Source organism: Bombina bombina, chromosome 8 (assembly GCF_027579735.1).
Source record: "Bombina bombina isolate aBomBom1 chromosome 8, aBomBom1.pri, whole genome shotgun sequence".
Taxonomy (NCBI): Eukaryota; Metazoa; Chordata; class Amphibia; order Anura; family Bombinatoridae; genus Bombina; species Bombina bombina.
Window position 1 is genome coordinate 190,118,010 of NC_069506.1, and position 16,472 is coordinate 190,134,481.

The 16,472-nt window shown below is 36.9% G+C and overlaps 1 protein-coding gene across 1 annotated transcript in view; it reads right to left on the bottom strand.

Moving 5' to 3' along the window:
* LOC128638682 (fibrinogen-binding protein-like) overlaps nucleotides 1-16,472 on the bottom strand; it is a 64,849-nt gene that overhangs the window by 26,713 nt on the left and 21,664 nt on the right. Inside the window, exon 2 of the mRNA XM_053690796.1 lies at nucleotides 674-747. Within this exon, the coding sequence (XP_053546771.1) occupies nucleotides 674-747 (74 nt within the window). The remainder of the gene's footprint in view (nucleotides 1-673; nucleotides 748-16,472) is intronic.

Sequence of the window (16,472 nt, forward strand, 5' to 3'; positions counted from 1 at the left end):
AAAATATTTTTTGCACAAAAAAGGTTAAATAAAGCTATTTACATTTAAAGTGATCAACTACCTTGGTATCTCCCACTCACCAGCTGATAGGGTCAGCTCTCACAGAAATAGTCTATTCAGCACAGGCAATGCAATATCTTTTTAAATACTTACTTTCAAATGAAAGAAATATATATTTTTGTTAATTCTTATGTCCCTTTAATACAGTACTGTGCTTACATTTGTGGTATCAACACTATTTTTTTATGAGGTATCTGTGGCCTTAATTTCTTTAGAGCAAGGTTCTTCAAACTTTTTTTCTCACCCTATTTTTTTTTTTTTGTCAAAGTGACTAAAATGTGTGCATATCTTATTACTGATTGTAGTCAAACTTGGAAGTGTTGTAAAAGGTAATAACACACACTATTATACAACACACACACACTCATACAAAACACACACCACACGCACACTCATACCAAACACATACACTCCACACACAATCATACAACATACACATCACACACACTCTCCTACAACACACACATGTCGCGACCCAGTAAACATGGTGCTGCGACCCAGTATTGGGTCCCGACCCGTGGTTTGAAGAACCCTGGTTTAGAGGAATATAGCATGATAATAATGTTTTATAGCACTACAGCTATTACACTGAGAAACAGAGTATGAGTATTACCTTGCAAAATTCACAGTAATGGCAGAGAGAACCTTCCTTATAATCTTCATCTTCGTCATCATCATCATCATCATCTACAATTATTTAAAAATATATATGCACATTAGTAATGTAGCCTTCTTCCTCTGCCCTTTAGTCTCCACTGACAAAAGTGCATATTCTCTAGTTTACTCACAACATATGTGTATCCATTCCCATCTCTCAGATGAATTAATCACTTTCTATAGGTCCAGGATAATAGTGCAAGCCTTTTGAGGAATAAAATACAGTGCCCTCCACTAATATTGGCACCCTTGGTAAATATGAGCAAAGAAGGTTGTGAAAATTTGTCTTTATTTTTTAACCTTTAGATCTTTTGTTCAAAAAATACACAAAAATACTCTGCTGTCATGGATATTAAACAATTGCAAAAACAACACGGTTTTATAAAAAAAAATATCTTTGTTAAATATATGTGTGGCACGATTATTGGCATCCTTTTAGTCATTACTTTGTGCTACCTCCCTTTGCCAAGATAACAGCTCTGAGTCTTCTCCTATAATGCCTGAAGTGGTTGGAGAATACATGGCAAGGGATCTGAGACCATTCCTCCATATAGAATCTCTTCAGATCCTTCAAAATGTTAAGGTTGACACTGGTGGACTCTCCTCTTCAGTTCACCCCACGGTTTTTCTATGTGGTTCAAGTCAGGGGACTGGGATGGCCATGGCAGAACCTTGATTTTGTTGTCAGTAAACTATTTTTGTGTTGATTTTGATGCATGCATGGATCATTGTCCTGCAGGAACAGGGCCAGACTGGGAATAAAAAGCAGCCCTGGAGTTTTCAGAATGATATATATATATATAGCATTCTACACATATGTTCAATACTGCTCAAATTTACCAAAATGGTGCATAAAACGTGCTAACAATCAGCTAGATTACGAGTTTTTGTCGGTAATGGTGTGCGGGGCTAACAAGCATTTTTTTTCTCACCGCTCACTTAAAGGGACATTAAACCCAAAAAATTTCTTTCAGGATTCAGATGGAGAATACAATTTTAAACAACTTTCTAATTTACGTCTATTATCTAATTTGCTTCCTTCTCTTTATATTCTTTCCTGAAAAGCATATCTAGATAGGCTCAGTAGCTTCTGATTGGTAGCTGCACATAGATGCCTCATGTGATTGGCTCACCCATGTGCATTGATATTTCTTTAACAAAAGATATCTAAATAATGAAGCAATTTAAATAATACAAGTAAATTGGAATGTTGTTTAAAATTGTATTTTCTATCTGAATCATGAAAGAAAATGTTTGGGTTTAATGTCCCTTTAAGACAGCGCTGGTATTACAGGTTTTTCTATACCCGGCGTTAGCCGCAAAAAAAGTGAGCGGAGAGCAAAATTTAGGTCCACATCTCACCTCAATACCAGCGCTGCTTAGAGTAACGGTGAGCTGGCAAAACGTGCTCGTGCACAATTTCCCCATAGGAATCAATGGGGCAGATTCGGCTGAAAATAAACCTAACACCTGCAAAAATCAGCGTTCAGCTCCTAAAGCAGCCCCATTGATTCCTATGTGGAAACACATTTTATGTCTACACCTAACACCCTAACATGAACCCTGAGTCTAAACACCCCTAATCTTACACTTATTAACCCCTAATCTGCCGCCCCCAACATCGTCACCACCTACATTATAATTATTAACCCCTAATCTGCCGCTCCGGACACCGCCACCACCTACATTATACTTATGAACCCCTAATCTGCCTCCCCCAATGTCGTCGCAACCTACTTACAATTATTAACCCCTAATCTGCCGCCCCAACATCGCCGCCACTATAATAAAGTTATTAACCCCTAAAGCTAAATCTAACCCTAACCCTAAGACCCCCCTAACTTAAATATAATTTAAATACATCTAAATAAATATTCCTATCATTAAATAAATAATTCCTATTGAAAACTAAATACTTACCCTAAAATTGCTACAATATATCTAATAATTACATTGTAGCCATTTTAGGATTTATTTTTATTTTACAGGCAACTTTGTATTTATTTTAACTAGGTACAATAGTTATTAAATAGTTATTAACTATTTAATAACTTCTTAGTTTAAATAAATACAAATATACCTTTTAAATAAAACCTAACCTAAGTTACAATTACACCTAACACTACACTATAATTAAATACATTACCTACATTAACTACAATTAATTACAATTAAATTAAATAAACTAAATTACTGAAAACCCCCCCACTAAATTACAGAAAATAATAAAATAATTACAATTTTTTAAAACTAATTACACCTAATCTAATCCCCCTAATAAAATAAAAAGCCCCCGAAAATAATAAAAATCACTACCCTACACTATATTACAAATAGCCCTTAAAAGGGCTTTTTGTGGGGCATTGCCCCAAAGTAATCAGCTCTTTTACCTGTAAAACATTTACAACCCACCACCCACACACCCAACCCTACTCTAAAACCCACCCAATCCCCCCTTAATAAAACCTAACACTACCTCCTTGAAGATCACCCTACCTTGAGACGTCTACATCCAACCAGGCAGAAGAGGTCCTCCAGACGGTCCGAAGTCTTCATCCTATCCGGGCAGAAGAGGTCCTCCAGACGACCAGAAGTCTTCATCCAGGCGGCATCTTCTATCTTCATCCATCCGGAGCGGAGCGGATCCATCTTCAAGACATCCGACGTGGAGCATCCTCTTCATTCAACGGCGACTGGAACAATGACGGGTCCTTTAAATGACGTCATCCAAGATGGCGTCCCTTCAATTCCAATTGGCTGATAGAATTCTATCAGCCAATCGGAATTAAGGTAGAAAAAATCCTATTGGCTGATCCAATCAGCCAATAGGATTGAGCTCACATTCCATTGGCTGTTCCAATCAGCCAATAGTATGCGAGCTCAATCCTATTGGCTGTTCTAATCAGCCAATAGGATTGAACTTCAATCCTATTGGCTGATTGGATTAGCCAATAGGATTTTTTCTTCCTTAATTCCTATTGGCTGATAGAATTCTATCAGCCAATCAGAATTAAAGGGACGCCATCTTGGATGATGTTATTTAAAGGACCCATCATTGTTCCAGTCGCCGTCGAACGAAGAGGATGCTCCGTGTCGGATGTCTTGAAAATGGACCTGTTCCGCTCCAGATGGATGAAGATAGAAGATGCCGCCTGGATGAAGACTTCTGGCCATCTGTGGTTGCGCTCACGGACTTAGGAGATTGGGGATATGGAGAGTGCTCCAGGATTCAGTGGGGTGTCAACTGTACCAACACTTGTAACACATTGTTTGAGGTCCCGTTTGTGAGTTTACCTATTTTATATATAGGGCTCCATTTATCATTCCAATTCTCCTATATTTTCTCCTAAAAGTTCTCATGAGAAATAATTCCCCTATTTATCATTCAAAAATGCCCCTAAAATTGGGCTAGTTTGACTGTAAAATTCTCCTACTCTCTTCTCACTCTCCTTGGAGAACATGTTCTCCAAAAAAAGGGATGAATTAGATCTTTTTAGTCGTATTTCATATAGTTCTCATAATTCTCCTACTTACAAATTTATCATTTATATTCTCCTGTGGAGGACTGAAAGTTCTCCTGCAAGTTCTGCAAAAAAGTTCTCCATAGCTACAGTGGAGAACAGCATTAGAAATCTATTCACTACCAGTTGTAGAAGCAGTTACACAAAAAAAAGGTCTCTTACAATAATAATAGTTATTGGAGCGCAATAATAATTTATGATGGAGTGAAAACAAAATATATAATAGAGCGCAAAAATAATATATAACAGAGCACAAAAATTATATCTATTGGGGCATAAAAATAAGATATAAAAAAGCGATAAAATTGAAGAACAAAAACAATGAAAATGTAGATCTATTTTCTTACATGACAGTTTGTTGAAGAGGGGCGTTAACAAAGCTACTACTAGGAAGGCTGTATAAATATTTCTATTAGTTTATATGGGACTGACATGGAGAATATTTTTAGTGATAAATAAGAAGATACTAATCCGACTGGAAAAATGTATCATTATTTCTCCTCAGCTCTCCTATGGAGAAAACAACAGCTTTTTTATGATAAATACGGGCGCACATGTGAGCCTCTCCATAGGCGAGCTGTGGAGAACTGATAGGAGAACAGAAAGGAGAATTCCCCAAATGATTGATAAATGGAGCCCATAACAGATAACTATTTTATTGGATATACTGCACTTAGATCGTTTCTTTCTCTCCTTTGTGCTCCATGTCCCTTTGTTTTTAGTCACAATACAAAATAGACTGTATGTTAATAGGTCACTTAAAGGGGCAGTAAACCTACAAAATAATGTTATATAATTCTGCACATAGTGCAGAATTATATAACATTATCTTAGCTCTAACTTTATTCAACATAATATTGCAGCTGATATTTTATTACAAAGGTGGATTTCTCAGACCGCCGCTCCTTGCTCTACTGAGAGGCGGGTCTAATTTTTTCACAGAGCGCATCTGGGCAGCTGTCTAGTCACAGCCCAGCCCGATCACGCCATTACACTCAATGTAGCTCACTGCCGCTATCAGACCAGAGCAGGAACAAGCTACATTGAGTGTAATGGCGCGATCTGGCTGGGCTGTGACTAGACAGCTGCCCAGATGCGCTCAGTGAAAAAATCAGACCCGCTCAGTAGAGCAAGGAGCGGCTGTCTGAGAAATCCTCCTTTATAATAAAATATCAGCTGCAATATTATGTTGAATAATGTCCACAGCACCTCTGTGTAAAATATCCCTTGCAGTTAGACCTACAGACACATAAAAGGTCTAAATAAAGTTGGTATTTTTACAGATGCTGGGAACATTAGTATCATACTATCATATGATGAATGTTAGGGTGATAGAAGGGACCCTGTCTGCATGTGTACCAGAGATAAACTGTTGCTGTTCCAGATAATTTGATAGTAAGTGGTCACAGACTAAAAACAAAAGGAAATCCCCCTGTAACTCCCCTTACATTGATGTGTTAGCTTTGTACCTGCTGCTGTTCTCTGATCCAAACTGAGGGGTGGTAAAGAGTAGGGTAGGGATACAGTGAAGAGAGCTTTATAACTTTGACAACATATTTAAAAGCAGAGTGGCTGTTATCGTTATGTCCAAAGCACTGCTGGTTTCTATCACAGAATTGAGGAGGACATGCAGTAAGTTTAAAATAAGCAGTGCCGGTTACGCACTGAAGGTTTCAGTTACACTGGGGGAGGGAGACTGGGTTTTTAAAATATGTTAGTAATGGGCACCTTTTTTTCAGCTTGCACACACAGTCCAGATTTTTTTTGCTCGTTAGTTCCTTGTGAGCAATCCTCCCTCGCTGCATGCTGCCAGTGCATGTGATAGTCACTGCCTGCCTGTTAATACGGCACAAGACCAGTGTGCGCCCATGCGGCATGATTGGGGGCCTAAGAAGGAGCACAAAATTATGGTGGTGAGGCTGGTGGTGCCCCCAGTTTAGCTACGCCATCACACCAGTGCACATTATCGCTATGTCACTAAGATTTTTCATGTTTGTATTGGTTGCCTAGCAACTCTCCTGCTCTGTAAACGTATACAAAGATGAAAAATTCTAGGTGACATAGCTATAAGATTCATCCAATCCTAATCCTTTCTACTTGTGGCTCATCCACAATGCCAGCCCCAGCTGGTGCAGCCCACCGGGAAATGTCCCCGCTTCCCGGCAGGCCAATCCGGCCCTGTGCTGGAAGATCTATCCATGGCCCATTTTAAGATTTCTGGCAGAGGCAGTCAGGTGTTCATTTAATATCTGTTGATATTTGATAGAGTCCATAATGCCATGTATCTTAACAAAATTTCCAGGTCCTTTGGCAGAAAAACAGCCGAAAATATTAAAGAGCCACCACCATATTAAACCGTGGGCATGAGGTACTTTTCTATATGGCTACCTCGCTGTGTCAGCCAAACCCACTTCTGGTGTTTATTGCCAAAAAGCTCTATTTTGATTTCATCTGACCATAGAACACAATCCAATTTTAAGTTCCACTATTGTCGGGCAAACTGAAGATGCTTGAGTTTGTTTTTGGATGAGTGTAGAGGCTTTTTTCTTGAAACCCTTCCAAACAACTTGTGGTGATGTAGGTGATGTTGGATTGTAGTTTTGGAGACTTTCTGACCCCAAGACGCCCAAGACGCCTTGATGGTGGAAATTGGCATTTTCAATGCTTTTGCTATTTTCTTATAGCCACTTCCTATTTTGTGAAGTTCAACAACCTTTTGCTGCACATCACAGCTATATTCCTTGGTCTTACCCATTGTGATGAATGACTAAGAAAATTTGGCCTATGTGTAACCTCATATTTATACCCCTGTGAAACAGGAAGTCATGGTTAAACAATTTCCTGTTCCTAGTCACTCAGGTATACTAAAAATGTAAAATGTCAAAGGGAATATACTTCAAATGTATTTTTCTCATATGAATTCATAGGGGTGCCAATAATTGTGCCACCCATATATCTAACAAATATTTATTTATTTTGTTGCTTATGCAATTGTTTGATTTTAATGAGAGCAGAGTATTTTTGTGTATTTTTTAAACAAAAGATCAAAGGTTTAACAATAAAGACAATTTTTCACAGCGTTCTTTGCTCATTTTTACTAAGGGTGCCAATATTAGTGGAGGGCGCTGTATATGCAAGCATTTGACAAATACTGGTTATGAGCAATGGTTTTAGGTAGTGCTGTTGGGTGCTAAATCATTATTGCAGAAGCCAATTCTCAATGCTGTGAAAAGCCATACATTTGACAATATTTTACATGCTATTTGCTCTACCGAGGACAAAAAGAGGTAAAAAGGGTAATTTAAAAAAGCATAGTATAAATAAAAAGTAGAAAATTATGACCCCCCCCCCCTTACTAATTCCCCCCATGCTGGCTGTCCACCACTCTACTTTATATCCTAATGCCCTGAACTGGATACTTATAGCCTACAGATTCTCCATTAAGGGCCAGATTACTAGTGGCGCACTAACTGTTAATCAGGTTTATCTCAGCTATCTTTACCCCTTTACTCTCTCACATAATTGCCCATAGCAAAATAAACAAATGTCTGTAATCAATAACACCTGGATCCAAACCATTATCTAACGTCCCTAGTTGTTCTCTAAAAAACTGTGGTATGGTCATTGAATAGGATAAAATACACCTCTACACCTATACAGCATCAGTAATGACTAGTTTATTAATTACGATAATACTGACCCTCTCATTCATGTCCTTGATTACAAGAGAATCAATTTTTCTTAACATAGTAACATAGAAGATGAGGTTGAAAAAAGATCGAAGTCCATCAAGTTCAACTTATACAAATCTAAAATATTTACAAGCTCCAGTTAAGCTTAAATAATCCCACTAAAAGATGACCCATTTAATACTAGCAATCATTTCTATGAATTTTGTTTATAGACAGAAATGTATCCAAACAATTTTTAAATGTATCTAGGGTATTGGCATTCACTACCTCCTTTGGTAATGAGTTCCACAATTTCGTCCTATTTTATCCAAATTTGGAGGTGAATATTTATCAGACAAAAACAATTAGATATTCTACCCTTCTGTGTAATATCTCTAGTACAGGACATCTACACTGGTTAAAAAAAATTACTATGGGTAAAAAACAAAGCTGACAAATTGTATTAGTGTGTAATTGCTCAGATTACATTTCTACATCTAACAGATGAAGATAGTTGCAGTTACCACTCTCTCTGACTTATGTATATTAACATGGAAGTCTTGATTTGTGTAAGGTTTGCACCTGTTTATAATTATGCTTTTTGTGACAGGTGCACACATAATGCCTGCTTCACTGCTAAACTTGTAAACTTTATTAAATGGCCACTCCTTACCAACATTTATTTGGATTTAGCATTTGCATTGTTTGTATTTCTGTGACATGGCACTCCCCTGTTTTTAAATATCAGTGGTGCAGTCAGTTGCAAAAATATTCCACTTATGTCAGTGGTACATTTGCCTCATAAGTTGATCAAAAATATTTGATTTACGTCAGACAATTCCATATTAAGCCACACGCTGCTTATATCCCCATTTTAAGTTTATAAAATTGTAGAAGACTGAGCAATCAATTCCAGAGTAAAGGGAGAAATATAACACTATTAGATTGAAATATGTTTAATAAGGCATTTTACACCCTTTTCCTGTTATTTAACTCTGCAAATCAATTCTAAAAGAAGTAAATACACTCTACATACTTCACAAACCTAACACTGCTACATATCTGTACCTATTTGGTCTCAGCTGGTGTCATCAAATAAGGAACTACAAAATAACCAAGATTTACTGACAAAATGACAGTGGCAAGCTTTATCTATTTCAGTAATAAGTCAGTGTTGGCTCACTTCAATACCTTATTCCAATACCCCTACCCCAACTTTCCAATTTAATTATGTTATCCATGTTGCTTCATACTCTCAGTATCCTTTGTTTTAAAAGCAAATCACTACTTGTTGAAAGTATTTATTAAAATAGCAAAGCACTACTGGGAGTTAGCTGAACACATTGGTAAACCAAAGGATCCAAGTGGAATCATCTAGCTTTTCAACAAAGGATACCAAGAGAATGAAACAAATTAGATAAAAGAAGCAAATTGCAAAGTTGTTTAACATTGAATGCTTTATCTGAATCATGAAATAATATTTTGGGGTTTTTATAACGCTTTAATTAATTCATTTTTCAACAATTGTTATTTGCAGGTTAATTGCAGGTTTACAAAATAATATTTCTCATTGCGCTACAGCACAAAACGTAACAGATAACTGATACAAGAGAAATAAGTGTGCTACTGCTGCTTTACCATTGCCATTGAAATTATATATCTATCTATCTATATATCTATATATCATCTATCTATCAACCGATCTATCTATCTATATATCTATATATCATCTATCAACCTATCTATCTATCTCTCTATCTATCTATCTATCTATCTATCTCTCTATCAATCAATCACTCAATCATCTATAATCTATCTATCTATCTATCTATTTATCTATCTATCTATCAATCAATCAATCATCTATCTATCTATCTATCTATCTATCATGTTTCTATCTATCTATCTATCTATCTATCATCTATCTATCTATCTATCTATATATCATCTATCTATCAGCCGATCTATCTATCTATATATCTATATATCATCTATCAATCTATCTCTCTATCTATCTATCTATCTATCTATCTATCTATCTCTCTATCAATCAATCACTCAATCATATATCTATAATCTATCTATCTATCTATTTATCTATCTATCAATCAATCAATCATCTATCTATCTATCTATCATCTATCTATTTATCTATCTATCAATCATCTATATATCTATCTATCAGGTGTAATTGCTGCTTCTTTCAGCTGTCCTGTCCAAATGCTACTCTGAATATGGTAAAATCAATATGAACCAAGAAATTGGAGATGGCAGCTGCAAGAAGCAGAGGTTGCCCATTTCAGACATGAAAAAAAAAAGATCAGTATAGGGAGAGCACATAGCATATTGTGGTTTAGCATTGCAAACCATGTTACAGACAGATTTAACCCTGAGTTGATCTCCTCATTTATGGGACATAGTGTTTCAGCATTTTAGAACTTACATACAGTTTATTATTCTTACAGTTTAGCTCCTTTTACATATCCCAGAAATTAGGAGCATACATAGTAGCGGTGAGGTGAATGCAGAGTGCATCTGTGTGGTAGAAATGTGGCTCCTGCTGTGTGCAAAAGGATCCAATCTCATAGTAAATGTAGAAGGGGAATTTTTAAAATGTCAAATCCCTGAAAATTAAAGTAAATTAAAAAAGAATCTTTACACTAATGAAAATTCTAACTAAGCTAGGAACTATTTCAGTAAAACATTTTATAATAATAATAATAATAAAAAATAAATAAAAATAAAACAGATTTGGGAGTGCAGCTGTCTTGAAAAAATGAAGTATGATTTGTGTTGAAACTTCAATGAAAAAAGTTAACATTTATGTCTAAATACAACAAATGCCAAACAGCTAAAAACAGGCTTAGCCCTGAAAGGATTAAAATAAATCTTTGAATTTAGCAAAAAACATATTACTGAATTTTGATCATTTGGGTATATTTAAATCAGGTAATATTTGTTGTGGTGGGGAACGTAGAAAATGTATTATGCCTCTGGCGCTACTTACTGCTGGAAAGGTTTAGAAACACTTTTAGATGGACTGAACTGTGCTTTCCCTTCAGCATGTGACACATACAGACTCACACAGCAGCTGAGCATGCCCTTGTTTCCTAGTATCTACTTTATTTAAATGGGGGATTCTGATAAGCAGATTTTTTTAATACTCTTTTTATTAAACAGGAATATAAATAGGGGGAAAGCATAACATACAGAAAGGAAAAAAACAACAAATAAACAAAAAAAAGTACAATTGAAAGGCTTCTCTGGTCACAGTAAAACCATAAATGTATTACATTAACAGTAATTAAAGGGCCATAATACCCAAATGCATAGCTGTAAAAAGCTGACTAGAAAATATCTCCTGAACATCTCTATGTAAAAAACAAAGATATTTTACCTCAAAAGTTCCTCAGTAGCCACCTCCCATTGTAAAGGATTTCTAAGCAGCACTTTAGTGTGTCTGTCCTAGGACAGCTAAGGGGGTGAGCCTCGTGAACTCTCATATTATTTCACCAATCAGGTAAAGGAAGCTTACTATGAAATCTCATGAGAGTTAAGTCAAATCTCATGAGATCACAGTAAGAGTTCATGACCTCAGCACTGCTGATGCTGATTGGCTGCTGTTCATTTCTTCATTTTTATTTTTTATTTTTACCTGCAGCTGGGAGCAGGTGAAGTATAACTTTTTACACAGAACTTACTCTGCTGAGCTGAGGAGATTGTGAGGTAAAATATCTTCCTTTTTTTACATAGAGATGCTCAGGTGATATTTTCCTGTCAGCTTTTTACAGTTATACTGCATCAGTTTCAAGTGATTTAGCATATGAGTATTATGTCCCTTTAAGGTTAATGTCCCAATCAACTTAAGACATCAATAAAATACATTTGGGGACGCAGCCCCAAATACAATAAAAGATTTTCAACAGCACAGCTCTATCAATCCCCCTAATAACTTTTTAACTTTCTGATCGACATAAAGACACAATGATGCTTATACAAATTATACATCAGCCTATCCATTTTCCCCTTCCTTCCCCCCCCCCTTACTCCCCATACTCAACAGAGATATATCTAGCAAGATAACATTATTTTGTATCCAAATAATTCAATTATTTCAAGATTTTAACATCAATTTTCTCAATGCCATTCGTGGTGATCTCTAACAGAGATATACTTATCCAAATAGGTAACACTTTAAAAATAATAACCATTCTACATCCTTAATGAAAGAACTTTCCTAATAATTGTACATGCAAGAGCCATTAAATCTATGAATCCCTCGAGCAGAAAATAAAAATGAAACTTAACCTTGAAACTGCTATTGCGTTACATATGCTCCTGCAAGCTGAAAGGGTAAAAATAGAGAGTGGCTGGATAACGGAAACCACTACGTGGAAAGAGAGGGATTTAAATCTGTATAATCTCCCCCCTTAACATAGCATTTTGCACATATGTAGTGTTAACAAACAGAGAAATATACTGCTTTTGTATATTCATCGGCATAATCTTTATATAACACCCCCATTTCCAAAAACAAATCTTAATATCTAGCTCAGCATTAAATATATAGTCCAACTGTTCTAATATAAATTTTGCTTTAACAATATTTAATAGTTGTTTAAAACTCATTTTTGTATGATTTTCATGAGAAAAAATTATATTCCTTCCACACATGATTACAAAATGTATAAATTTAGTGCTGACATTCTCCCATCTACCTTCTATTAAAAATATAATATCCTCTTTCGGTAAAAAAATGTGTTGTCCAACCACCTTTGACAACCAAAATGCTATCTTAAACAAAAATCCCTTACTTTTGGACAATGCCATATACAATGTAACAGCCTAGCCACAGGGAGATGACATCTATAGCACAAAGTGTTAACATTTCCTCCCCATCTAGCTAGACTACTTGGTGTAATATAAGCTCTATTGATAAGTTTGAGGTGAGATTCCCGCCATGAACTAAGTAATGTTGCCTTCCAGGCCCTCTGAATACTTTATTGAATTACCATACTATTGATTTGACTACAGTCCTCTATCCAATTTGCTGTGAGCTTGTCAAGGTTTCTTAACCCCTCCATTTCCATTACTAACCTATACCAAAAAGAAATAGAGTGTAACCCTGCTTTAAACAAAGTAAATCCCTTTATTATTGGTTCCCACATGGAATTAATATTTTGGAATATCAGTTTAAAAGTCTCAACAAGAGGGGGCGGAGCAAGCCTGGAACCTGAACGGTCGCACTTCATGTCAGCTCTGCTGACTTTACTTAAAATTCTATCTAATTGACCGTCAGCCCAGCTTAAATCTTTGACACAAGCACCCCTGATTCCTTAGGGGGTGTCAGGAATCCCTAGGACTCTATCAAAAGAGGAAGGTCACTAAATATTGGACATATATTCAGACCGGCTAAGACCTGCCATTTTTTCTCTCCCGCATGGGGACCATGACTCCTGACTGGGTAGAAAGCGTAAGACAGCTATTGTTTTCCCATTCCCAGAAGCTGGAACATGCACTAACCCTGTCAGTTTTATCCATCACTGGCAAGAAACCTCCTGAAAGCACTCGACAACGCTCGCTACTATACAAAGCCCCGCAGAATGCACCCGGCGAACACCGGAGCACCGCAGACAGGACAGAACACCCAGTGCAAACCCCTAAAGCTTACACAGCAACCCACAACTGCGAAATCACTCGCAAACCCCTACACTCGATAGCGCAAGATAAATCTCAGCAGGGGCAATCTTGGTGCCGCAACCACGTGGAGAACACTATATGTGATCGCTCGCCAGGTAAAAAGATGGCGTCTAATGGGCTGATGAAAAAACAAGCGCCTGATGTGAGAGGACTACCCCAGTCAACGCTACCGCAACATTATCTGCCAGTGTGTTCTGCTTTTTTTATGGAATCCCATCCGGGAAGTGTGGTCGCGAGCAGATTGCCATTGCAGGTCGCCCAGAGAAATTCCACGGCCCTGCGGTCTGGGGTGGGATGAAAAACTTAGCGCTTTTTGCCTGCTTTGTTTCTGCGCTCTCAACCCGGTTTAATTTGCCGAAGAGACAGTAAGAGACAATGGTCGTCATGCTTTGAACTTATAGCGCTGACATTCTAGGCTAGTGCTATTTGCTTAAACTACCCTCCAGCAGGCTAAGAGACTTACATTTACTGTTTAGTTACTCATGTTTTCACAGTGACTTTATGTTCTCCATAGTAAGCATTATGCTAGTTAGAAGCAAGTTGGTTAATAACTTTTTTTTTCTCTTTAAATGCTTATGACTAGTAACGGTCTTATGGCCGATATTACCAACGATCCCAGAGTGTATTTGTTTTCCCAGCAAGGCGAGGTCATGCTCTCATTGGGGACCTTTTCAATGTATGGTCCTGCTATCCCTAGTTATTAACTTTAATGATGTGCTTGCCTATATGTTTCACTAGCTTCAAGTATAAAATAAGGCTGTTCATATTTTAAGAGAGGGATGATTGTAATTCTCACATTGTATGCACTGTTGCTGTTATGTTAAAACTTGAATATTCCTTCAAGGGTTATAGCCCCGTCTAGTTGGGCTTTCTACATTTTTATGACTGTTATGTTTCCCTGTTTGCTGTATATGAGCAGACCTGCGCCTGGATATGGTAACAAATCATTGTTACTTTAGTAAAGTGGAAGCAGGCTTAGTTTTTCAGGACACACTGCTGCAGAGTATAGGGATATTTGTTCATATTGTTTATATTATTGCTCGTGCAGCCCCTCATTTACAGCTCTCCCAGATAGCTTTTCTCCATAGGATCCTATTTTCATTTAGGTTGCAGTACATAAAGGAGCAACATATAACATGGGTACTGTCTGGTTCACACACATGCAGAGCATTACTCATAGCACACTCATTTTATGCCGCATCCATCTACTCCACTCCATAGAACCCACTACTACTACCTTGCTCTCTGTCTTTTTTAAATAGGCCTTTGCAATGTATTGGCGGTATACTTGTTTACAATTTAATATTCCTACTTTAATGCCCCCAGTATCTGCAATTGCTTAACCTTAACACTAATGTTCTCTGTATTTCTAACGCCCCAGACCTAGTGTAGGATATACATATACTTTGAAAATTTTTAGGTTGTTGGAACTGTTTGTAAGCGTACCATGTATGTTTCATTGCCTTTCTTAGTCACTGTTCCAGAGACTTATTTTTTTTTATTATAGTCGGAGTCCATATGTAGAAAGTTTTTTTATATATTATATCTCCTGTACTAATCTGATACATCAGTACCATGATTAATTGTGATATCCCACATTTTTAGCACTATAGGGTATTTGGACACTGAGCACCCCTACAAATCAGATCTGCTATCCCATATATATCTCATTTTGGCACAATCTCTATGTTCATCTAAAGTTTTAAGGTTATAGCATAGTTCCTAGTTATGTGTTTACTCTACTACACTTAGCTCATAGGTACTAGGCACCTGTTTGTAAGTTAATATCTATTTGTACCCATAGATTCTCCTAGTAGCACTCTAACTTAAAAATTTTAACTACTTTGGAGCGCTATTAGTCTTTGAGTCAATTATATGGCAGTGATATTGGAGATTTTTCTCTGGAAGAGCATATATTGAACATAGGAAGACTTCCAGTCCTAGACACAGCACCTTATAAATTTTGACTGCTATTTGTTTGCCTAAAAATATTTTTCCAACCCCTGTTTACTGGCCTGTATGGCGACACTGCCGGCGGCCGAGGTGGTGAGCCATGCATTACATGATTAATTACAATTCAATATAAGGGGTTATTATAAATCCACACACGCCACTAACTGTACTGGGTTATTTGAGTCTATATGTTTTCTTTCCTTTCCTAACCTCTAAAGCCATATACATAGTAGTAAAGATTTTGCGCTATAGTTTAATTTTTTGAGTCTACTAGGACTATGATGTGATTTGTAGTTCTGCCACATAGCAACGGGGGATGGGTTTCTAGTGCAGGCTGGACCTGCTCTGTTACCCTTATCTCCCTATTCATGGTACTTCACATAATTCGCATAAACCCTAGTTAACCTACCACCTCCTCCCCCCACCCACCCCCCTATAATATACCTCCTACTACTGGAGGGCTATCTATATGGCTTATCTTGTCTATGCCATACTCTAACTATTTATACCCACATACTTTACCACACTATTTACACAGCAAGTTTATATATTTACTCTTATTATTGCTTACAATACCAATTACTAACTATTCTAAAAAAAAAAAAAAAAAGTTCGAGGTTTATTAATGAGATCCAAAAGTGGTCTCCTTAGTTACAATTTCCTTCTTTCGCTTTATTACTACCTGTTACTTTTGTTGGCCCAAAGGTAATTTATTGTGTCATTTAGAAGGTCCCTGAAGGGTTACTACCTGTTACTTTTGTTGGCCCAAAGGTAATTTATTGTGTCATTTAGAAGGTCCCTGAAGGGTTACTACCTGTTACTTTTGTTGGCCCAAAGGTAATTTATTGTGTCATTTAGAAGGTCCCTGAAGGATTAGCACCCTATCTATATAATGTTTGCAAGATATGTA